The sequence below is a fragment of the Aotus nancymaae genome, unplaced genomic scaffold (genome assembly GCF_030222135.1).
Source record: "Aotus nancymaae isolate 86718 unplaced genomic scaffold, 86718_ANA_hifiasm-v0.15.2.pri h1tg000006l, whole genome shotgun sequence".
NCBI classification, from domain to species: domain Eukaryota; kingdom Metazoa; phylum Chordata; class Mammalia; order Primates; family Aotidae; genus Aotus; species Aotus nancymaae.
Window position 1 is genome coordinate 95,084,501 of NW_026988417.1, and position 23,266 is coordinate 95,107,766.

General features: G+C 41.6%; 1 protein-coding gene across 3 annotated transcripts in view; it reads left to right on the plus strand.

Annotated features, from left to right (window-relative positions):
* FAT1 (FAT atypical cadherin 1) overlaps positions 1 to 23,266 on the plus strand; it is a 143,237-nt gene that overhangs the window by 81,735 nt on the left and 38,236 nt on the right. For all 3 annotated transcript variants that reach the window (XM_012452810.2, XM_064369577.1, XM_064369576.1), the window contains 6 exons: positions 6,940 to 7,001; positions 9,774 to 10,103; positions 10,487 to 10,697; positions 12,798 to 12,937; positions 18,009 to 18,284; positions 18,407 to 18,617. In XM_012452810.2, the coding sequence (XP_012308233.2) occupies positions 6,940 to 7,001; positions 9,774 to 10,103; positions 10,487 to 10,697; positions 12,798 to 12,937; positions 18,009 to 18,284; positions 18,407 to 18,617 (1,230 nt within the window). The remainder of the gene's footprint in view (positions 1 to 6,939; positions 7,002 to 9,773; positions 10,104 to 10,486; positions 10,698 to 12,797; positions 12,938 to 18,008; positions 18,285 to 18,406; positions 18,618 to 23,266) is intronic.

Consider the following 23,266-nt stretch of genomic DNA (forward strand, 5'->3'; position numbering starts at 1 on the left):
ATCTCTCTAAGCCTGTAAAAATGGAGATACCTTCTCATATTTACATATACGTATGTGAAGATATACACATACATATGTGGAGATATCTCAGTTTTTTATAGGCTTAGAGAGGTTAATATATATATGTAATAAAATAATATATTAAAGCATAATACCTTGGCTAACAGGCTGTCAAACTTGAGTGGCTTGAAATAACTGTCCGAATTTAGGGTTCTGCTAAATTAGGGTAGTTGTGCTCTTGCCCAGGCTTGGCTGCTGGCTGGCGTGTCCTCGGTGGCCTCACTCACGTGTCGGGCGATGGTGGGTGGATTGTGTGCTGGAGCAGCACAAATGTCTTCTCATCCAGCCATGTCCACACTTTCCTCCAACACAGAGTTGCTGGCAAGAGCCTTTCCTTCCTGCTTCCTGTTTTCTGTGTGTGGCTCCTGCACTGTGATTTTTGTCTGCACCCTATGCTCTAGTCTGTCTTACTGTTTCTCACATGTAAAGTAGTCTTTGCCAGCTTCTAGCCTCCATCCTGGTTTCTTGCAAACAAGACCGTCTTATCTCCACTTTCTGAGTGCACAGTACCACACAGATGACCGAAGGCACAGATCGCTCCAGCCGTGTGGACCATCTCACATGACTGTATTGCCCTACTGGTCCCTCGATGTTCACTTTTATGTCACGCTACTTTGCAAAGTCTACTTTATCTCTTGAATTTGGAGACGTTTGGAGATGGTTTTGGTATTGATTTGTAAGAAATGTCACAGAGTACAATTTTATACTGAAGCATTATAGCTGATCTGACATTCTCTCTGTTCTAGATGAACTCATCTCTAAATGTCTAAAGTGGCGTTGAAAGGCCATGACTGGTTTTTTAATGATGTTTATCAAGTGCAGTAAAGTGTGCTTCCTTCGTCGTGCATACATTTATGGGGTGAACTGGTAGCTGCTCGTTGGTGAGAATACACTGTGGCTGCTCTCAGCCCACCTACATTTATCATAGTTTTATTATACAGAATGCAATGTTTTTCTGGATCAAGGAAAGAAACATTTCTAGTTTTTCTTCCTTTCTCTTTTTAATTTATCAGCGCTTGCAGAAGAGGAAGATAAAACACAGTTAGAAAAGAAAGCAACTGCATATACATTTTTCTGCCTTTGCCTCCTCTTTCGTCTCCTGACTTGTTGCTTCGGACCTATTACATGACTAATCTGAATCATTCCTTTTTTTTTCCTTACAATTTGTGAAAGTCACAGTTCAGAGTTCATGGAGAGTTGAAATACTATAATGCAGCATATTATGCAGTTAGGTGTGATGGGGAGGAAAAAAATGCTCATCTGAGCCTCAGGAGAACTAAATCCTACTCCTGGCTTTGTTAGTGACTTGCTAGTGGCCCTGGAAAAGTGTAACTTCTCTTTGAACTTGATAATCTTAAAGGTTTCTCTCTCGTTCCGAAGTTCTGTAGTTTCTTTTTTCTTTTTTTTTAGAGATGGAGTCTTGCTCTGTTGCCCAGGCTGGAGTGCAGTGGTGCGATCTCAGCTCACTGTAACCTCTGCCTCTGGGTTCAAGTGATTTCCTGCCTCAGCCTCCCCAAGTAGCTGGGACTATAGGCACACGCCACCACGCCTGGCTAATTTTTGTATTTTTAGTAGAGACAGAGTTTTGTCATATTGGACAGGCTGGTCTCGAACTCCTGACCTCAGGTGATCTGCCCACCTTGGCCTCCCAAAGTGTTGGGATTATAGATGTGACCCACCGTGCCTGGCCCAGTTTCTTCTAAGTATATATCTTACTGGGATTTGGCAAAAAAATATTACAGATGAGCACAGATGTCAAAAATGAAAGAAGTGGATATACTTATTAGGACACTTCGTACCTGCTAGGTTAATAACATGTAGTGGGTATATGGGACGGTGGTACTTTGGAATTGTGTTTGAAGTGGGTGTTTCAGGAGGGCAGGGTGGGGTGATGATGAGCAGGAGTGAGATGTACACAGAGGCGTGAATGAACATGAACACAGAACACATTCAGTAGATGGCTTCACGTGGCCAGAGGGCAGGGGGTTCGGGTAGGGGGTTAAGCACTCAGTGTGGTTGATGGCTGTAAGGTAAAGTTCACCTCTGAAAGACACCCCAAATGCCCAGTATTTCATTGCTTCATTAGGAAATTCTGTTTTCTGTGTTCATTTTGTCTGAAAATCCCATGAGGAGCCCTAATTTTACCCCTTTGCAGAGTGGGTGCACCGCCTGGTGCCTCCCCAAAGGACATTCGTGCACAGCCTCTCTCTGCAGATGGTGTTAGGGGAAAGCACCGTCGCAGCCTTGCTAAGATTCTTTTTGCTAAGAATGTTGTGAATGTAGAAAGAAAGTTTTTTTGTTGTTGCTGTTATTTGTTTCTATCTTAACGTGTTCTCTGCAGGAAAGTAAACCCACCTTGCAGGGTTTCTTGCAGGACCTTGCTTTGTGGGTTGTCTCCTGTGTAGCCGCTGCTGGCCGGCAGAGCTTCCTGCTGGCGGGGAGCGCGTTCTGCGGCTGCCTTGCTCCTTGCTGTCCTCACCGGCCCCCGGGGCTGTTGTACCCTGGAAATTTGGCTTAGTGTGATTGAGAAGCTGAAGTGTAAACCTTACTGAATTTTAATTAATTTAGATTTCTCTGGCCTCAGGAGGCTCATGGTGACGATTTGTTAGTGGAGGTCTAGATCTTCCTCTTCTCTCTTGTTTACAGTTGCACGTGAGACAATTTTCTCTTCATAAAGGAAATACTTCTGGTCTGCTTCCTGCCTCACTTTCTCTTTCCTTCCAGGCTTCTCCAAAGGATGTCCTCCTTAAAATCCTTGCCTTTGGCTTCTGGGACACCAGGCTTCTCTTCAGCAGATGGCTTCCTGGGCTGAAGGCTGGCCTGCTATTTTCTTTACCTTTTTTATAGACCTACTGTTCTTTTTAGTTTCATACTCACTCCTGTGCCTGTGGTCTGAGTCACACCTGTCTGTGTGCCCGCGACTCCCTCCTGTGCCTATGGTCCGAGTCACACCTGTCTGTGTGCCCGCGACTCCCTCCTGTGCCTGCGGTCCGAGTCACACCTGTCTGTGTGCCCGCGGCTCCCTCCTGTGCCTGCGGTCCGAGTCACACCTGTCTGTGTGCCCGCGACTCCCTCCTGTGCCTGCGGTCCGAGTCACACCTGTCTGTGTGCCCGCGACTCCCTCCTGTGCCTGCGGTCCGAGTCACACCTGTCTGTGTGCCCGCGACTCCCTCCTGTGCCTGTGGTCCGAGTCACACCTGTCTGTGTGCCCGCGGCTCCCTCCTGTGCCTGTGGTCCGAGTCACACCTGTCTGTGTGCCCGCGACTCCCTCCTGTGCCTGTGGTCCGAGTCACACCTGTCTGTGTGCCCGCGACTCCCTCCTGTGCCTGTGGTCCGAGTCACACCTGTCTGTGTGCCCGCGGCTCCCTCCTGTGCCTGTGGTCCGAGTCACACCTGTCTGTGTGCCCGTGACTCCCTCCTGTGCCTGTGGTCCGAGTCACACCTGTCTGTGTGCCCGCGACTCCCTCCTGTGCCTGTGGTCCGAGTCACACCTGTCTGTGTGCCCGCGACTCCCTCCTGTGCCTGTGGTCCGAGTCACACCTGTCTGTGTGCCCGCGGCTCCCTCCTGTGCCTGTGGTCCGAGTCACACCTGTCTGTGTGCCCGCGGCTCCCTCCTGTGCCTGTGGTCCGAGTCACACCTGTCTGTGTGACCGTGGCTCCCTCCTGTGCCTGTGGTCCGAGTCACACCTGTCTGTGTGCCCGCGGCTCCCTCCTGTGCCTGTGGTCCGAGTCACACCTGTCTGTGTGCCCGCGACTCCCTCCTGTGCCTGTGGTCCGAGTCACACCTGTCTGTGTGCCCGCGGCTCCCTCCTGTGCCTGTGGTCCGAGTCACACCTGTCTGTGTGCCCGTGACTCCCTCCTGTGCCTGTGGTCCGAGTCACACCTGTCTGTGTGCCCGTGACTCCCTCCTGTGCCTGTGGTCCGAGTCACACCTGTCTGTGTGCCCGCGACTCCCTCCTTTGCCTGTGGTCCGAGTCACACCTGTTTGTGTGCCCGCGACTCCCTCCTGTGCCTGTGGTCCAAGTCACACCTGTCTGTGTGCCCGCGGTTCCCTCCTGTGCCTGTGATCCGAGTCAGACCTGTCTGTGTGCCCACGACTCCCTTCCTGCACTTCAGACCTGTGCTTCTCAGTACCTGAGGGTGCTGCTGGCACCTGACCACACGTCACAGCACCTGCACACCCTGTCTAGAAATATGTACTAACGTCTTCTCATAAGCTCACACTTACGAGCTATGAATTTATATCATTTCTAGGTGTAAAGTAGTTTATGTATCTCTCTTACTCCAGCACATATTTTTAATTATGGTCTTTCATAGTTTTAAGAAATTCACATGTTCACACATTTAAGTGTTTCTTGAGGATAAGAGAGAGAGAGAGCTGCGTGAGCAAGGTGTACAAGAACATCCGTCTCTGCCCTCACGGGTTTTCAGGATAGGAAAGAAGACTTATTTTTAAATGAGGGGCTTTAATACTGTGGAGTAATATTATGATAGAAGGAATATTAGGAGTTGGAGAATCCAGCAGCAGGAACCCACACCAGCCTCGCTGTGAGTTTAACCCGCTTCCCTTTAAACTGAGAGGTGAGGCAATGACACAGGGCAGTCAGGCTGAAATGGAAAGAAAGGGGCATTACTGCTCATTGCATTGGGATGGAATTAATTTGAGTTAATGGAAGAGAATTAATTTGAGGCGTATAGAACATGCAGATAGATAATTTCATACCCAGGAAGGAAGGAGGTGCTCAGGTACCCTTTTGGCTTTATGTGGATTTTTGTTTTTTGAGATGGAGTCTTGCTCTGTTGCTCAGGCTGAGTGCAGTGGCACAATCTCAGCTCACAGCAACCTCCTCCTCCTCCCAGTTTCAAGCAATTACCCTGCCTCAGCCTCCTGAGTAGCTGGAATTACAGGTGCCTGCCACCATGCCCAACTAATTTTTTGTGTTTTTAGTAGAGACAGGGTTCCATGTTGGCCAGGCAGGTCTGGAACTCCTGACCTGAGGTGATCCACTCACCTCGGGCTCCCAAAGTTCTGGGATTGCAGGTGTGAGCCACCATGCCCAGCCTTTTAACATGGAATTGGTAGTGTGGACATAGGCTTTTGTTAGCCTTCTTGTGTGCTGTAAGTAAATTGTAAAGTGGGGAATTGTATTTGCTCACAGCTATTTGTGCAGTGCTGTTGGTGAGTAATTATGTACTCTATAGAAGATTATTTTGCAGTGAACGTGTCTAGCTACTGTTCCATGTGATACTGCCATTTATCACAACTTCTTGGTGGACACATCACAATAATTAGATAGGGCTGATCAAGTGACTTCTTGTTGTTCCTGAACTATTTAAAACCACAGTTACGGGAGGGTGGTACATTTTTGATAGGGGGAAAAAGGGATTAACTTAAAAGGTTTTTGACTAATGAAAATTAAGCTTGTGACACATTTAAGATCATTTTTACACACTTAAGCAGTGTGAAGCATTTTCCTTGAGCCCCTTTAAATCTGCAAGTATGGTTTGGGAAAACCCCAGTGTGGAGCTGTGATATAGTCTTCTGTTGTTTTTGTTGAAAAGAGAACACTGTTTCATTGAACTGTGAGGAAAATAATGTTGATTGAGATTCTTACTAACTACTTAAGGAAGAAAGAAACCTTTGAATTAAGTGAAAACACAAACCTTTCCCTTACAACTGCAGAGAAACATTTTGAATAGCCCTTAATTGGTAGTTCTGTGAAATTAGTTAAGATTATAGGAGAAAATCAATTAGATTAATAAAGTCTATTCTTAAACGTGAATTATTTGAAGTATTTCCCTATGGGAAAAAACTGCAGCTCTGGCAGGAGAATATGTGGCCCTGGCAGTTGTCCTGTCACGCAGGCCCCACCTGATTTTAAGGCCAGAGGTGCATCCTCCTGCATGCACCTGTCCGCCATCAACATGGACTGGGGACAGCATTTTAGTGGTTAGGGGAATGTCGTTTGTATGTTTGGTGAAGCACAAGAATATATTTTATAAATTATAATTGCCTTTGGGTTCCAGCATATGCTGACAGTTTAGCAGTTATTAAAGTTCTCAAGAGAGGTCAAAACTCATATAGATACTCTAGTTGGATAGGAAAAAAAAATTTTTTTGTAAGAATATGGAATTTCTTTGAGAATCATTTATTTTCTTTCATGGGAAATTAAATGAGCAAGATTACTCAGAAAATTGTGTTACTTTTTCTTTTTATTTCTTTTCTTTTTTTTTTTTCAAAGACGGGGTTTCACCATGATGGCCAGACTGGTCTTGAACTCCTGACCTCAGGTGATCCACCCACCTGCCTCCCAAAGTGCTAGGATTACAGGCGTGAGCCACCGCGCCCGGCCTTTTTTTTCTTTTTCTTGTTTTTGTTTTTTGATTTTTATTTTTTTATTACTTTTTATAACAGTTTTTTATTTATGAGAGTGGATAAGTCAAAAGGTAATAAATTAGAGCTATTTTCAATGGCCCTTTTTAAATATAGAAGTTGTTTCTGTCAACTCTCCATTGTCTCTTGAACAGTTAAAGGAGATGGATGAGATTGAAATCCTGGATAACTTCATCTCACTTTAAAAAAATCTTTTCTGACAAAATGTATATTGACACTACTAACAAATAGAAACTGTAACTGATTTGGGTTTTTCCACTGTCTTAATATTTATCATTTATGCAATATGTTTATGAGTCATGAAAGTGAGAAAATATAAAGTATATTGTTGTTTGTAGATAAAATAACCATACCTGGAAATTATATTTCTTTAGTAATCTCTCTTTTTTCCCTTGAGAAGAAATTTGCAAGAGTGTGGTTTTTATTGCAGTATTTTGTAATGGACCTTATTTTGTGAGGATTAATGAACTGCTATCATTTTACAGGTCTCATCACAACTACATCAAGGAAGCTAGACCGAGAGCAGCAAGATGAACACATATTAGAGGTAAGTATTTTTTTTATCTTTAATACTTAAAGATTCATAGTTGTAAGTATCATGGGAAAGAATAATCTTGTTCCCATTAACTGGTATTCTTAGCTGTTAATATTTTGTTGTATTATTATTTACTGGTTATTAGGAAAAAAGGAATATAAAGAAATTGTTAACGAATATAGCTCGTGTTCCCTTTACCCCCAGCGCCATTCCCAGAATACACAGCCACTGTCACGGGCTCCATTCACGTCTTTGCACTTTATGCTCATGCACACACACAGGGAGCAAACATAACTTGGACAGTGTCATTTGGAATTCATCTGCATTTCCATAAGTGATGCTTTTCTGTATACATCTTGTTTTCCCTTTAGTATTATGTTTTTGAGATATACTTATGTTGGTATTTGTAGTTCTAGTTCAACCTTTTTAACTAGAGGTAACTGTTTCCAGATTCAGTTTTTTTTGCTCTTAAACAGTTGCATTATTTTTGCATTTTAAACTGTAAATTATTTAGTTTGTGCTTCTTAAATGCCTCAAAAGTACAAGTAGATTGAAGTCTCAGATGTGCTCTTCTAGAAAGTTCTAATAAGGCTTCTCATTCTCATGGGTAATTTAAAATGCCTTCTGGTCCTTAAAAAAACCCACAGCTTCTTATCATTTATTGGTCACCTGGGTTTTGGCTAATTAATAGTTAATAACATTGCAGAAAAAGACTGTGTAATTTGGAGAGGGGAGGTGGCGTGTAATGTCAACATAGATTGATGAGATCACGGGGCGTGCCATCAGGAAGCGGCCAAGAGACGGGCAGCCCGTGGAGCGGGACTAGAGACACCCCTATGTCCCGTGTGGAAGCTGGTGTTCATTATCAAAGGCAGACTCGAAAGGCCACTTGCTTTTGTTTAATTATCAGGGCTCTTTTCTAACAGTATAAGGGACAAAATTCTAAACTGTCATTTTTGAAATCCTCTTTTTATATTGCTGTTTATAATGCTGCCTGCTTCATTTTGTTTTATCCTTGGCCAAATTTTCTTAACTTGGTCAGTCAATCGTTTTCATAGCTGTGCAGTGCGTGTATGCCTGTGTGCATGAATTGAGAATACCCTCTAGAAAAGGTGGTTTCACAGCCACAGTGCGTTCCCCATTAGGAATTTCTTCCCATATTACATCTGAGTTTTTAGTTCATAGGGTATGTAGTTCCCTTGAATTCATTTTCTTTATGCTAGAGCAGAGTTTTGAATTTTCATTCTGTCACTACAAGGATTGACAGAAGGGGTGAATGCTGTCACTGACAAAAATAAACAGATGGCAAAATAGGAAAGCAGTAGTTCAATTGACATTTTACTCCGTTCCTTGCAAATGTCACATTAATTGCATACCTTACTCCAGAGGCCTCTTTTCTTAGTGAATATCAAAGGCTAGGTGGAAGCAGATACCAGATATATAGCACTTTGAAAGTAATATTTAGACATTGATGAGAAGTTTTCCCTTCAATGTTCGTATCTTGTGTATTTTTCAGTAGGGCCCTTTTGGGGTGGTGTATTTGAGAACCAGTGCTGGCATTGATCTGGCTGTCTTGAAGGTAGTACATGTTGAAAGCTGTGACTAGCTACTGATCTTGAACCCAAAGTTAGGAACAATTTGGTGATGAATACTAAAAAAAACGTAGTGCTTGCTCGTATTTTTCTTTCCTGTTTTTCTAAAGTTCATATGCAAACTGATGAAAAGGAAATGTTTTGAGAGTTTAAGATAGTAAAGCTTGGTTTGTTTTATTTTGAAAAAGCTTAGGAGGGTAAATAATGTAAAGAAGGACATCTACTGAAATACTTGTGATAAGCGCCATGAGGATGTAGTCACACTTTAATAAACAACAGGCTTTACGACTGCCAGGCTTCAGTCTACTTTAACGTTTTTAGTGTTTTGGTAATTAATTTGGAAGGAGGTGGGGGTGTGGATGAGGGGAGAGTAAGTATTACTAATGTCATCGCATTTAATCTACCCATTGATGTAAACATGAACACTGGATTTAAGGGTGAAATGGTCTCTTAGGAATGTAGAAACAGTCATCAGTGCGGTCCTCAAGACGCTCTGATATTTTTTCCTAAATAGAATATAAGAATATATGGATAGTTTACTTAAAATGAAAGTTATATTACCTTCATTTTACTGAAAGTCTTATTTAGTAAGTTGGTGTTAAATTTAAATGTTTATGTCCACTCTCCTATAAAACGTCTGTAGAGGAAAGCAGCCACAATAAAATGGTGATTACTAGTATTAAAATGTGTACTGTTTATTTAACATGTACTTTAAAACGACAGCTTAGCATTTGTTATTGATGAGTTTAACATTTTTAATGTGATGTATGGAAATTTTATTTTTAAGTATGTAGCGTATATATTGTTTTTAAGAAGACTTTTTAAATGTGTAAAGCAGAATCTTCCTGTGTCTCTTCTGTGGCCTAAAGGTACTAAGTTTTTAGTAGCTTAGCATGTGGGTGAGGTTCACTTTCCAGTTAGAGTAGTGCAAGGGGAGAGCCTGCTTGGTCAGGAAGGGGTGCGAGGGCGCGGCTGTTTCTTTCTTATCCGTGCTGGCTCCCTGACTCTCCCTGTAGAGATGGGAGGCCTCACCTCCTTGAGGCTGTTGTTGGAATGAGGAGGTGGTGTGTGTGTGTCCTCACGCTGTGCAAAGTGTAGAGCTTTACACACCTGCTGAGTAGCAGTAGGAAGAAGCGCTCAGTTTTTATATAGGATGTCTTAAAATGTTAATCTGTTAACTTTAAAAATACAGGTTACTGTGACAGACAACGGTAGTCCCCCCAAATCAACTGTTGCCAGAATAATAGTGAAAATCCTTGATGAAAATGACAACAAACCTCAGTTTCTGCAAAAGTTCTATAAAATCAGACTCCCTGAGCGGGAGAAGCCAGACCGAGAGAGAAATGCCAGACGAGAGCCCATCTATCGCGTCATAGCCACCGACAAAGACGAAGGCCCCAACGCAGAAATCTCCTACAGCATCGAAGACGGGAATGAGCACGGCAAATTTTTTATTGAACCGAAAACTGGAGTGGTTTCGTCCAAGAAGTTCTCAGCAGCTGGAGAATATGATATTCTTTCAGTGAGTTAAGATTGTAGTCTTATGATTTCCTGTTTGTGGTGACTGTAAACCTCATTTTGTATTTCTCCTCTAATAACTTTATTTCTTTTTCGTAAACGGCGAAAGTGTTTGTGGCCTAACCACCCCGTCAGGCAGTGCGATGGATCACGTTTGGAAAGTGTGGGTTTGTTTTTCCTTTTCGGTTGTCCCTCAGGGTGCTTATTGTTTTTGTTGAATGTGGTCATGAAAGGGTTGTTCTTTTATCAGGCATTCAGAACGCAGTATACAAATGTTAAATGTCTGAAATCGGCTCAGTTTAAGACCAAACCAGTCTGTGCTTCCTTCATTTCTGGCCCGTAATTTCTGATTTGCTGTTTTTAATCCCCTCTGGCCGTATTTTATAGATTAAGGCAGTTGACAATGGTCGCCCTCAAAAGTCATCAACCACCAGGCTCCATATTGAATGGATCTCCAAGCCCAAACCATCCCCGGAGCCCATTTCATTTGAAGAATCATTTTTTACCTTTACTGTGATGGAAAGTGACCCCGTTGCTCACATGATTGGAGTAATATCTGTTGAGCCTCCTGGCATACCTCTTTGGTTTGACATCACTGGTAAGCATTCCTCCTCGTTTTCATTGTCCTTAAGGGTTACGCTGAGGAGAACCTGCATACGGTTTGATGAGTTTTGTGCACATTTCAGGATTTAAAATTGGGAATAAGATCAACAAGTGGATAATTTGCTTTAAATTATAATATTTTGATTGCAAAATTTTTTACAACATACAGCATATATTAAACTTGTTTCAAATAGGTGCTCTATTCTACCAAGTTACTAATATAAAAATAAAGTTTTTAGAAAGTACACCACAGCGTTACAGACAAAACCCTGAATGTTTTGGTCCAAAAGCACAGTTTCTTAATGTTTAATTATTGGTACACAACCTATGGCCTATTATTATTTTTAGTGAATATAATTGGAACATTTAAAGTACGCCTGTGTGACTCTCACATGTGACTATTTAATAAGGAATAAGCTTACAAAATTTTATTTGTATACATTTAAAGTTATGGGACCAGTTATGAGTTTTTAGTTTTATTTACCTCATTTTCAATAGGAAGAAGGATTCATTAGATTATTTCCTCCTCCAATAAAGTTTACATGTTAAAGCCATTTCTTCTTTTTATTTGTCATGTAGTTTAGATAAAACATTGAGTGTAATACTGTATTCAACATATTTTTTAAATTTCACATTAGACTTTGGCATCTTTGATTTTTTTTTTATTGTTTCCTTGCATATCAGTTGCAAAGATATTTACGAACAGGAGTATCTGTTGCGATTCATTCTATCTAGGGGGGGACTTTATGTCCATTTTTCCTCATCTGCCCCTTAGTTATGTTACCTCCAAGCTCCTAAAAGTTGCAGCTGATGGACCCAGACCACTGGGCGAGTCAGGCTGTTTTTCCGGTTTGGTGATTGTATGAAATTGATGTCATCAACGCCTATGAAACCATTACAGCATAGTTTTAAGGGAAGGGGGAAAAGAGACAATTTTCATAGTTAACTCTAATCCAAATCGTTTGTTTGCTTTCTGTTAACTTTTGTCGCATTTCCAGATCAACAGGCTGCCGCTGTGCAGTACCTGACCTCACTGTGTAACCTTGCTGTGCTTGGACCTGGTTTGATTGATTGCTCTTATTCTGTGCTTGCTTTCCATGCGTGCTTGCTTCTTTTTGGCTGTGCCAGGAGACACACTTGCTAGAGAAGTTTTTTACATCTTTCAGATGACTTGTGACCCGAACTGTACAGCAGAAGGTATCTGCTGAGATCACATAATTTGCCTCAGATTATGAGATCTAAAATAAAAGCCTTGTTTTTCTTTTAACTTTTTTTATTTCCAGTGACTATCCTCCATTGCTGTTCTTTTTCATAGTGTGCGCATGGTCACCCGTCCCACTTGCCAGTGTGTTGACAACGTAATGCTTACCTAGCTCCATGGTTTTAGGTTGCACTTAAGACGTTGTGTGTGTTTTGTTTCTTGGTTAGATTTAGTTGAATTTCATTATGACATTAAACCTCTGTTTTCATCCCATTTCATTTCATATCTCAAGGTCAATGGATTTTTCAAAAGAGTTTTGTCAAAAACACAATTGAAGATGCATTTGGATGATATCAGTAGGATAGCTCATTTCATTAAGCTTTGTGTTTGTCAAAAATGAGAAAAGAAATTCTTCTCAGGTAGTTTACAGTAGCCAGGACTAATTGAAGTTAATGACCACTATTTTTTTTCCGGAGTGAACACTGATTTTTAATAGCTACTTTGTTAGGGCAATTTGCTCAAAGTGTCAGAAAGTTTTGTTAGTAAGTAAACTTTTAAATGGCCAATGATGGTTCATATTGCTACTGAGATACAAATTGAGGAGAAATTCAGAACCCCTGAAAAAGCAAATTGAAGGTAACTCACTGGCAGTATTAGCAACGTCTTTGTTTTCAGTTGCTTTTCTTGCTTTCTGTCAGGTGGTCTCTTGCCTTAACAAGCATTGTCTTTGTAATTGGCCACTCTTCTCTTCTCTTTCAAGATGCTTCACCTTAGAAGCTCTTTGCTAGTATATTAGAAGTTTTTCTCAGTGCCATTAAGTATTAGAAAGCTACCAAATAAACTACAGACTGTCATCCTGTGACCTTTTACTTTTTTTGTCCTAATTTAAACTAGGTGGCAATTATGACAGTCACTTTGATGTGGACAAGGGGACTGGGACCATCATTGTTGCCAAACCTCTTGATGCAGAACAGAAGTCAAACTATAACCTCACAGTCGAAGCTACTGATGGAACCACCGCTATCCTTACTCAGGTAACTGAATGGCTAATGATGCTCTTGTCAGAGGAGGATTGAGATAACATTCTGACTTGGGTCCACAGGCAGTATGAGCAGTGGATTCTGCCCTGTGAGCTTCTAAAATCAGAAGTTCCTATGTTTGTATAATTTACGCACATGCACACTAAGAATTTATATTTAGGGAAAGAAAGTTAATTGCAGATCCCCAATTTAGGTTTTGCATATAATTAAGCAGTTTTGAGAATTTTGAAAGAAGACTTCGAAAACCAAACCAATGTTGTTATACCATAAACATCTAATTTTATACTCATTTTAAACTATATTAATGTAAAGTACATCACTGTTGAGAATGAATTAAGTCATTTTCCGTAAAACTGGCTAAAATGATGAATCCTCTAAATCACTTTTTTTGGATTCCCCTCTGTTGCCTTAAAGAAGGCTGTATAAAATAACTAATAAAGTTGTTCTACTAATTCCTTTAACACCTTTATTTGTTCCTATCTGATAATTGAGATGGCCAGATTATGGGGATTTCAAACTTAAGTGTTAAAATCCTGTAAGTTAAATTTAAATTCTCTTCTTTCTTATTTTCTTTGCTTCTCCGTGTGGGCTGTTTGAAGTGTACAAAAGGAGTACTCCTGGAGAGAATAATCATCGTGAGGTTTCAGGAGGAAGCAGAGTGTTGTTCATTCATTCATTTAACAAGTATTTGTTGCACATTTGTTACACACCAGGCACTGTTCTGCAGGCTGAATAGTCAGAAACAAAACAGGCAACAGTCTTGCCCTGCTGGAGCTTACACTACGATGTTGGAGCTAAGGGCTTGTTTATAACCTACTGTGGCCTAAATGAAGAACAAAGAAGTTAAATGTCAGAGAACAAGATGCTGCTGAGTTTCTATATCTGGAGTTAGATTATACTGTTTTAAGTCTTAAGATAAAAATTATAGTCTGTGATGTCTTTTCAGTTAATAAGTGGGTACTGAACTTACGAATTAAAAAGAAAATGTGCTTCTTCAGCTTTATTAAATCAGGACTGTTTTCCAAAGCAGTTCACTGACTTACATGATTACCAGTAGTATATGGTAGTTTCTGTGGTCCCACATCCTTGCCAGAGTCTTGGTACTGTCATATTTTTATTATTTTTTTGCCAGTCTGTTAAGTGTATAACAGTATCACATTAAGCTTTTACTTTGCATTTTCCTGATCACCAATGAAGTTAAACATCTTATGTATATTACTTATTTGGATTCTGATTTTCTGACAGTTTATTTCTCCACTTGAACGCCAAAAATTTCCATATGTTACGCTTGTATAGCCCCTGTGAAAAGAAAGCACAGTAGGATGACCTAGTTACTCACTTGAAAAGTATGATGGAGCCCAGTGACCTTTGTTCTCATCCCAGATGTTTGACTTGGTCAGAGTCCCATGCCTCTGGCCCTCGGCATCCTTATTTGCTAAATAAAAGTATTGGCTAGGTTAGAACAGTGGTTCTGAACCTTGGCTGCCCATCAGAATTATCTAGGATGCTTTAAAAAAAAAAAATGATGTTTAGACCACACCTGCACCAGAAAGCCTGATTAAATTGGATTAAAGGTTATTATATCCCTCCCAACCTACTATTCTGTGATAATGATAGAATAAGTCTTTAACACCCAGATTTCATGGTTTCAATCATCTTCCTTGTCTGCACCCTGAATTAAGTATGCCAGAGGTCTCTTTCTTTGTAAGACTGTAATCTTTTGTAAATGAGTTATAAAAGGGAGGAGACTCCTTAATTGAAACTTGGTGTCAACATTCAAAAAAAAAAAATAAGTGGGTAGATAATTTAAAGCCATTTATAAAAATATTTCTCCAAATGCTTGTGATTTTTAGTGTCTATAAAATTGATCTATGTACACCCTATGCTTTTGGGGTTATTTTGAGATTATCTTGTAAAAGTTCTAATGTGGTGTTAAAATGTCAATTTTGTTGGTAGCTGTTCTCATTCTAGAGACAAGTGGAATCTATTGATTTTCTCTCTTTAAACGTAAGCCCTTGTAGTAAAATTTTAGATCAGGAGAATGAGAATAAAAGCATCATGAATTGTGATAAATCTTAACAGGCTAATTCCGAGAGAAGGATTTAAGGGGTGTAACTGTTGACCTGTTCACAGAATCAACTACCCAGAAATCTAACAAAAGGAGCTTTATAAGCAGTGGAAATGGCCCTATGTGCCAAGTGTTCTCATTACCAAAGACGATGTATCTATGAATAATTAACACTGCACCTCTTCCCACTAATTGCATTCTTAATTAGTGCAGTTAAAAGTTTAGCATGAAATATGATGTACATCAACTAAAATTCCTATAAAACCCAGGAAATACATTCTAGTTTTCTTTCTTGGGGACACAAAATACCTTACATTTCATTGCCTCCTTTATACTTCTGTAACTCATTTGGGGCCATCCTCACAGGATCTTGATGCTGTCCTAATTGCTGGCAGAGAAAGGCATTCAGACTATAGGAGAACGATGAGCCCAGGTTGACCTGTTAAGATGTTGGACAAAGAGAACGATGTGTATTTAGATTATTTTTCCTCTTCAGCTGAGAACCTGGAAATATGAATCTGGGCGGGGCCGGCAGGGCGAGCAGCAGCTGCTGCGTGGAGTAGAGCACAGAAATCAGCAGGGTGCTGAGGCAGTGGGATACAGCGGGGATGAATTGAGACATGGAGGCAACACTCAAAAATCAACACAGCAGGTTTTGTGTATCCAGGTCAGGGGCAGCAGAGGCCAGTTTGAGAAAGTCTAGGTGAGCATTGGTGGGTCAAGCAGGCAACCTCCAGCAGAGGCATGTGTCAGGAGGCTGTGAGAATTGCCAGCGCCCTGTGGAGATGGCTCTTCTGGCTTTCCTGGCTGGCGTGTGCTGCTTACGACACTGACCGGTATCGATTCCAGTCACTTCGCTTTGTCTTGTATCTCCTGGTAACTTACTTTTTTTCTCTTGCATTCAAACAGCTTTGCTTTCATATCTTCTTCCACTTTCTCTCGAGGATCAGCGTGGTGGCCTCTGGAGCAGGTCGCTCAGTTAGAATCCTGGCTCCACCTCCTATGCTCGTCTCCACAGGCAAATAGCTGTAACTCTCTGTGTGCCCATTTTCTCATCTGGAAAGTGGGGCTGGTGGTAATCATCCTCTTGGAGTTCCTAGGAAGGTTGATGAGGTGGCACTCAGGGCGCTTGTTCTCCATGTTCTGAGAGCCTGTTACCCAGAAAGCACTCAGAAAGCCGTAGTTGTTGCACGTGAGCACTGGGTTGGGCTCTTGTCCCACAGGCAGTCAGTTCACCTTGCAGTCGCCTTCCTTCATCCCTGCCGCTCGTCTTGGAAGTGAGTTTCTTCCGACCAAAGGCAGCTGTGTAATTCTCCCACATCAGTTCGAGAGTCAAGGCTCTGCCTGTTTGATTCTGCCTTCTTCTTGCTCCTTTACTGTATTACCACTTAGTTCCAAGTCCTCTCCAGCCTCTGAAAGGCAGGATAGGATATTCCATTCCACTGCTCGCCTTCATGTCTTTGATGCAGCCCTTCTTCATACTTGATCACCTGCCAGCCACCCTCTCAAGAGCTTTCTGAACACCTCAGCCAGTCTCTGGACTCTTAAAAACTTGCTCAATAATATACCAGACATGGTTAGGTTCTGCATTTGCAGAACATTGCATGGTGAGCCTGGTGGCTCCATGAGGGCAGGGACTGTTGCAGGCTGATTTCACACACCCCTGTGTTATGTAGGCCAGTGTTGGACATGGAAATGCACGATCAGTATGTTTCAGTGGAATTGCTTTTACTTTCAGTTTTTTCTGCTTAATAATGGTTGAGCTTGGAGCAGGATTAAGCTTCTCTGCCCAGTACCCACTACATGGGGAAAGTAATTTTAAAATTTATAGTGGAAATGAAAGTGTAATCTAATTTATGGTATTTGCCTTTATAGCCATCCCTCCTGGATTATCACAGACCTGTAAAAGTGAGGCATCTGTAGTTTTAAAGGTTTACATAGCTTTCACATGAAACCTTTCCATAGCTTGGTGGATGCATTTAGAATTCATCCAGAATGTAATGTTACATTTTATCTGACTCAAACGTCCGTGCTGCCTTGGTCTTCTGTGGAGCACTGACGTAGCCCTCACGGAAGGCCTCTGTTCACGGCCTGCACCGTGCGTTCCGCAGCTCTGTCTGCGCACTCCTGGGACTCCGACCTCCTGTGCCACTTGGACCAGCAGATCCCTTTGTTCCATATGCCCCCACAAAGCTCAGCTTTCTTCTTCAGAAACTCTAAACCATGTTTTATAGTTGGCAGTGATTCCCACTGTGCCATATCCATACGTCTTCATTATGAAAATTAATCCTGTTACTGTCAAAGTTTTGTTTCTAATTTAGCTTAGTACCAAGTTTCTTCACATTTGCTTTTCTTCATCTGAAGGTTTTACTTTATATAGACATAGTTAGAGAGTTTATTTTTTCAATCTATTTAAATTGCTTTTAGGGAATCAATGTATTTACTACATACATGTAGGTTTATGATCACAGGAATACAGTGATTTCTAAATACATTTCTTATGTTTTCTTTTTACCTGTTAAAAAAAAAACTATGACCGGGGGCTTGGGATGTCAAGGATGAGAATGAGAAATTAAGATAGTAGGATTGTCTGTCTTACCTCGTTAGGTTGGTAGTTGCAGATTCAGATCTGATTTAAGAACTTAGTCTTCTGTACATGAGTGTCTACAAATATCTTCTCTGTAGAGACATAGAGAAGTTAAGCCTCATTTCAGAAAGGCATGGCAAATGTGAAAAGTATACACATGTTGTCTCCAGAGTTAGTTTCAAGAATTTGGAAAGGTCATCATTATCTTACTCATATTCAGATAAGTAATATACCAATGAGAAATGTTGTAAGAAATTTATGATTCTTGATTTTTGTTGCCTTTCTCATATTTGTATTTTATTTTGCTACAGTGTCATATTTTTCAATGTACATGACTTTTTTCATGATGCTTTAAGTATTAAAACATCATAATTGGAACTATTGTATGAGTCCTTTGTCATCCCTTACAGGTATTCATCAAAGTAATAGACACAAATGACCATCGTCCTCAGTTTTCTGCATCAAAATACGAAGTTGTTATTCCTGAAGATACAGTGCCAGAGACAGAAATTTTGCGGATCAGTGCTATGGATCAGGATGAGAAAAACAAGCTAATCTACACTCTGCAGAGCAGTGTAGACCCCTTGAGTCTCAAGAAATTTCGTCTTGATCCTGCAACCGGCTCTCTCTGTACTTCCGAGAAACTTGATCATGAAGCCATTCACCAGCATGTCCTCACAGTCATGGTACGTTCTGCTTGCTCTCCTGCCAGCATGTGGTCCTGAGGCCTTTGTGTGTTTGAGTGTGTGATTTTTAATTAGTTACAAGGAAAACACCAATGGGATTGATAACGTGTTGATTCTTTCAGGTACGAGATCAAGATGTGCCTGTAAAACGCAACTTTGCAAGGATTGTGGTCGATGTCAGTGACACGAATGACCATGCCCCATGGTTCACCGCTTCCTCCTACAAAGGGCGGGTTTACGAATCGGCAGCCATTGGCTCAGTTGTGTTGCAGGTCACCGCTCTGGACAAGGACAAAGGGAAAAATGCTGAAGTGCTGTACTCGATTGAGTCAGGTATTTTTGGAGCATTCAGTGGAGTTTTAAATTTGCAATCGTTGAAAGTCTGTTTCTGCTTTTCCAAAATCAGTTCTGGTATTGAAGCATTTCTGTGTATCTGCAAAAATTGCTTAAATTGATCTCTAGATACGGTTTAGAGAGTTTGGGGAAGTTCTTGGGGAATTCACGATATTAACACAGTTCAAGGCTCTGAGAAGCTCCGGAGTAAAGGAAACTTTATTTGACCAATTCATTATTTCTGAAATTATTTTAACCACACTTTCTTCTATGAACACACTTAGGAAGATGCTTGCCTAGTAATTTAACATTTTACTTTTTGGTCAGAGAGTGTTTTCTCTTGAGCAGAGCAGGAAGTTCCTTAACAGTGTTGACTCATCTCATTGTAACTGGCTCAAACCTCAGAAAGGTGTGTCATGCCCCTCCCACCCCTTCCAGATTTACCTGGATTTTTGCCACTCACCTTTAACAGGTGAGTTTTGCTCACGGAATTGGGTTGAGGACTAGACCCCAGAGCTGGGGCCTGTCAGGGTGGGGCTTGAGGCAGCAAGAGCAGAAAAAAACCAGCTGGAGTTATGGGCCCGGATGGTTCCCAGACCCAGAGGCCAAGAGATCCAGAGTCGGGGTAACAAGGGGGTTCACCAGGAAGCAGTCCTGTCATAGCAGGATGTTCTTGGTCTCTTCTGTTTTCTGCTGCCTGCCCTTCCCTCCCTCCTTCCCTTTTTTTCTCCCTCCCTTCCTCCCTCCCTTCCTTCCTCCCTTCCTTCCTTCCTTCATGTGCCAGGTGCCCTGTTGGGAACATTCATCCTTGTGTATGGTACTTGGGGGTTGCCATTGGGTCCACAAATGCATGTCTTGTAAAAATTCCACCCCTGATTGAAACAGGGCTCTGCTTTAAAGCATACGATCTGTACAGTCAGAAGTCACATTGCTTTAGGACTTTCCTGTGCATACCAAATCCTCTGAAAGCGATGAAATACTGAGAAGGCAGTTTACAGTTTTCCATTTTCCTCAGTGCCGTTGGTAGCACAAGGAATATAGTGCCTTTCAGTCTTCTTTGTAATGAGTTTGGATAATTAAAATCTGCCATTTAACTTGTCTTTTTTTTTTTTAAGTCTGTAGGTCTGCATATTTAGAAATTGTCTCTCCTAGGCATTAGAATCGGTACAGTATAGATTAACTATAGATCATGTAATCAAAATCTGAGGAAATGGAGAGTAATTTTTAAAAACCTACTGATGTGTTCTAGGTGGTTAAACTATGTTTATTTAACATATTTGAAATTTCATTTATTTCCCTTTAAAACAACCAAATTGAGTTAATTAGTCACAAGTAAGATCTCATGCACTGCCTGTGATTGCAGTGTTAAAATGTCTTGTAGTGTAGTTAGGGCCTTCAATAAAAATGAAGTGTTTTTCCACCGGTTCCAAAGTTTGCAGTTAGGAACACAATGCATTCCATTTGTGCATGCCTGAGTACTTCAGTGAAGTAATTCTGTCGCAGACACAGTGACTGGGTTTATGTAGGAGAAAATGTTAAACTTCCCCTTAGCTTTCACATAATTTTCAACAACTGGGTGGCTAAAATGTTATTGTTGGTGTCTGAGTAAAAGCATGTGCATTCTTTGAATGCCTCTAATGACTGATAGGATTAGTAATCTGGTATTCTGAGAATGGACTCTCTCCTCAATGAATAGATAATACCAGTGGCCTATTCTGGTATAGAATTAGGACTCTGAAGAAGTTGTTATTATAGCTTTGGTAATATAAAAGAACAGTTAGGAGACCAGTACTATTAAAATGCAGTAGAATTGTGTGGAGGGTGTGTGTGCGTGTGTTGGGGATGCAGGTGGACATCTGTTGGAATAGTACGAACTATAAAATGTTCATACAAATGCCTTTCATTTAAGTTTATGCATAATTACCTGCTTCTAATTTATGTCTGATTACATTTAAAGTTCAAAAAGACCAGTTATAAATTCAGTACATAACCCTGCATATTTAATTAGCAGCAATTAATTGAGCAAAAGGTTTGGGCTGATTAGGAGTCTTCAGGGAAAAAGGAATTAATTAAGAGATATTTTCAGTAACAATTGAGTTACATGCTAGAGACACGTCAGTGCCATACTCTGGTCTGTATGGTGTTTTCTTCCTTCTATGTTTTTTAATAAAGTAGATTATTAGAGCACTTCTTCAAAACCATTTTAACACCTGGAGATAGAATACACTCCATAAATAAGTAAACTTACTGATTAGAATTGGTTTTCCTCCTCAAACTTAAGTTAAATATAATTTCCTTGAAAGTCAGTAGAGGGTGCCACTCTGCCAGTCAGCAGGCCCTTACTGAACTTCCACAGTGAGTCCACAGGGAAAGAGACAGACTCCCCTTCACAGTTCTATGTAATACACTTAATAGCTTAAGAGCAAAATTAGCTTATTTGTCTAGATAATTGCCCTGTTCACATATAGAGAACAATTTAAAGTTGTTAAAAAATCACTGATATTATATCTGAAGTCAGCGAATAATCCCCAGCCTCGTACAGAGCTTTTCTACCAGCTTACAAAGTTGCTCATCACCACATGTGCCTCTCAGTGTTTGGCGAATGCACCTGTTGTTACGCCAGGCAGGGGCACTCTCTGCCACTCAGCAGCCCTCATTGTTTCTCCGTGTCAACATGATGTTTCTTTCCCATCTGCAAATGTGATGATTTCTGCCTTAATCTGCATGTATGTGGGATCCACATATCACATCACGAGCTGGGTTCCTGTTTAACCTTGTTATCGGCAACATGCTCCAAGCTGTGTTTATCAGAGTCTGATGCCCCAGATACTAAAGGATGTTTCTGAATCTCGCATGGCCGATAGAGAGCAAGGTTTTAATACATGCTGTAAAGGAAACACAGGGCGATGAGACAGAAACAGTCATGCCCAACAGGGAGGCCAAGGAAGGCCTCGCCATCACACTCTCAGCAGAAGGCATTTGGATGAGGCCTGAAGGAATGGATGGGTGGAGAAGCAGTAAGGAGAGTGGGGAAGACTCTTCCAGGAGAGGATGTGTCAGATACTGGGGCTCTGGGATGAGTGTGCTCTCAGAATGGAGGATGAAGAGGATGCCCGATTGGCTGGAGGGCAGGGAGCAAGTTTTGCGGTTTTGTCTCCTCCCGTGCAGATAAAGTTTATTCATTCCTCCACTTGAGCCTTGATTATTTGAAACTTCATTGGCAAGATAAGATTATCATCATCACTGGTCATTAGAGAAATGCAAATCAAAACTACGTTGAGATACCATCTCATGCCAGTTAGAATGGCGATCATTAAAAAATCTGTAGACAACAGATGTTGGAGAGGATGTAGAGAAACAGGAACACTTTTACACTGTTGGTGGGAGTGTAAATTAGTTCAACCATTGTGGAAGACAGTGTGGCGATTCCTCAAGGACCTAGAAATAGAAATTCCATTTGACCCAGCAATCCCGTTACTGGGTATATATCCAAAGGATTATAAATCATGCTACTATAAGGACACATGCACACGAATGTTCATTGCAGCACAGTTTACAATAGCAAAGACCTGGAACCAACCCAAATGCCCATCGATGATAGACTGGACAGGGAAAATGTGGCACATATACATCATGGAATATTATGCAGCCATCAAAAACGATGAGTTCGCGTCCTTTGTAGGGACATGGATGAACCTGGAAACCATCATTCTCAGCAAACTGACACAAGAACACAAAATCAAACACCGCATGTTCTCACTCATAGGCAGGTGTTGAACAAGGAGAACACATGGACACAGGGAGGGGAGCACTATACACTGGGGTCTGTTGGGGGGAAATAGGGGAGGGACAATGGGGGGTGGGGAGTTGGGGAGAGATAGCATGGGGAGAAATGCCACATATAGGTGAAGGGGAGGAAGGCAGCAGATCACACTGCCACGTATGCACCTATGCAACAATCTTGCATGTTCTTCACATGTACCCCAAAACCTAAAACGCAATAAAAAAAAAAAAGATTATCCTGTCCAAAACAAGAGAAAAATGGATATAGAAGAATGAATAGGAAATATGGTGGGTCAGCTAGTGAAGACAGACCTAGGGAGGTCTGAGGGGCAGGGATGAAGGCAGTCATCATGGCTGCCACAGTCTCCTGTGTCAGGCTGGGCAGTCAGCCACAGTTTTAGAAGGTGAGGGTGATGCACGGGTAGGATGAGAAAAGGATCCTGGAGTTCTGACAGTTGCCGAAAATGCAATCAGGAAGGACCTGGAATCACTGACTCATAGATACAGACAGGCTGGAAATTGGTGTCTGAACAGGCTGGCAGAGGCAGCAGGACCCGGCTTCAGCTCAGAGCTTCAGGGCCCCACGAAAGCCTGGGCTTCCGCCCTGTTGCAGACTGAGGCACTGCATTGGGGCCTGGATGCAGAGCCAGGAAGGCTTAATGAAAACCAGGCTGGATCTGGTCTCCGAAAAATGTCCGTGGAGCTCTGGAAAAATGTGTTAAAGGAAGGAAATGAAGACTGTAGAGGAAGTGTTTACTGTTAATGATGTGGAGAGAGAAATGCTTGGTTAGTCCCCTGGTTTGCAGCCCACACTAAGTAGCTGTGGTCTGTGAAATGCCACACTCATGGCAAACCTGGGGAAGAAT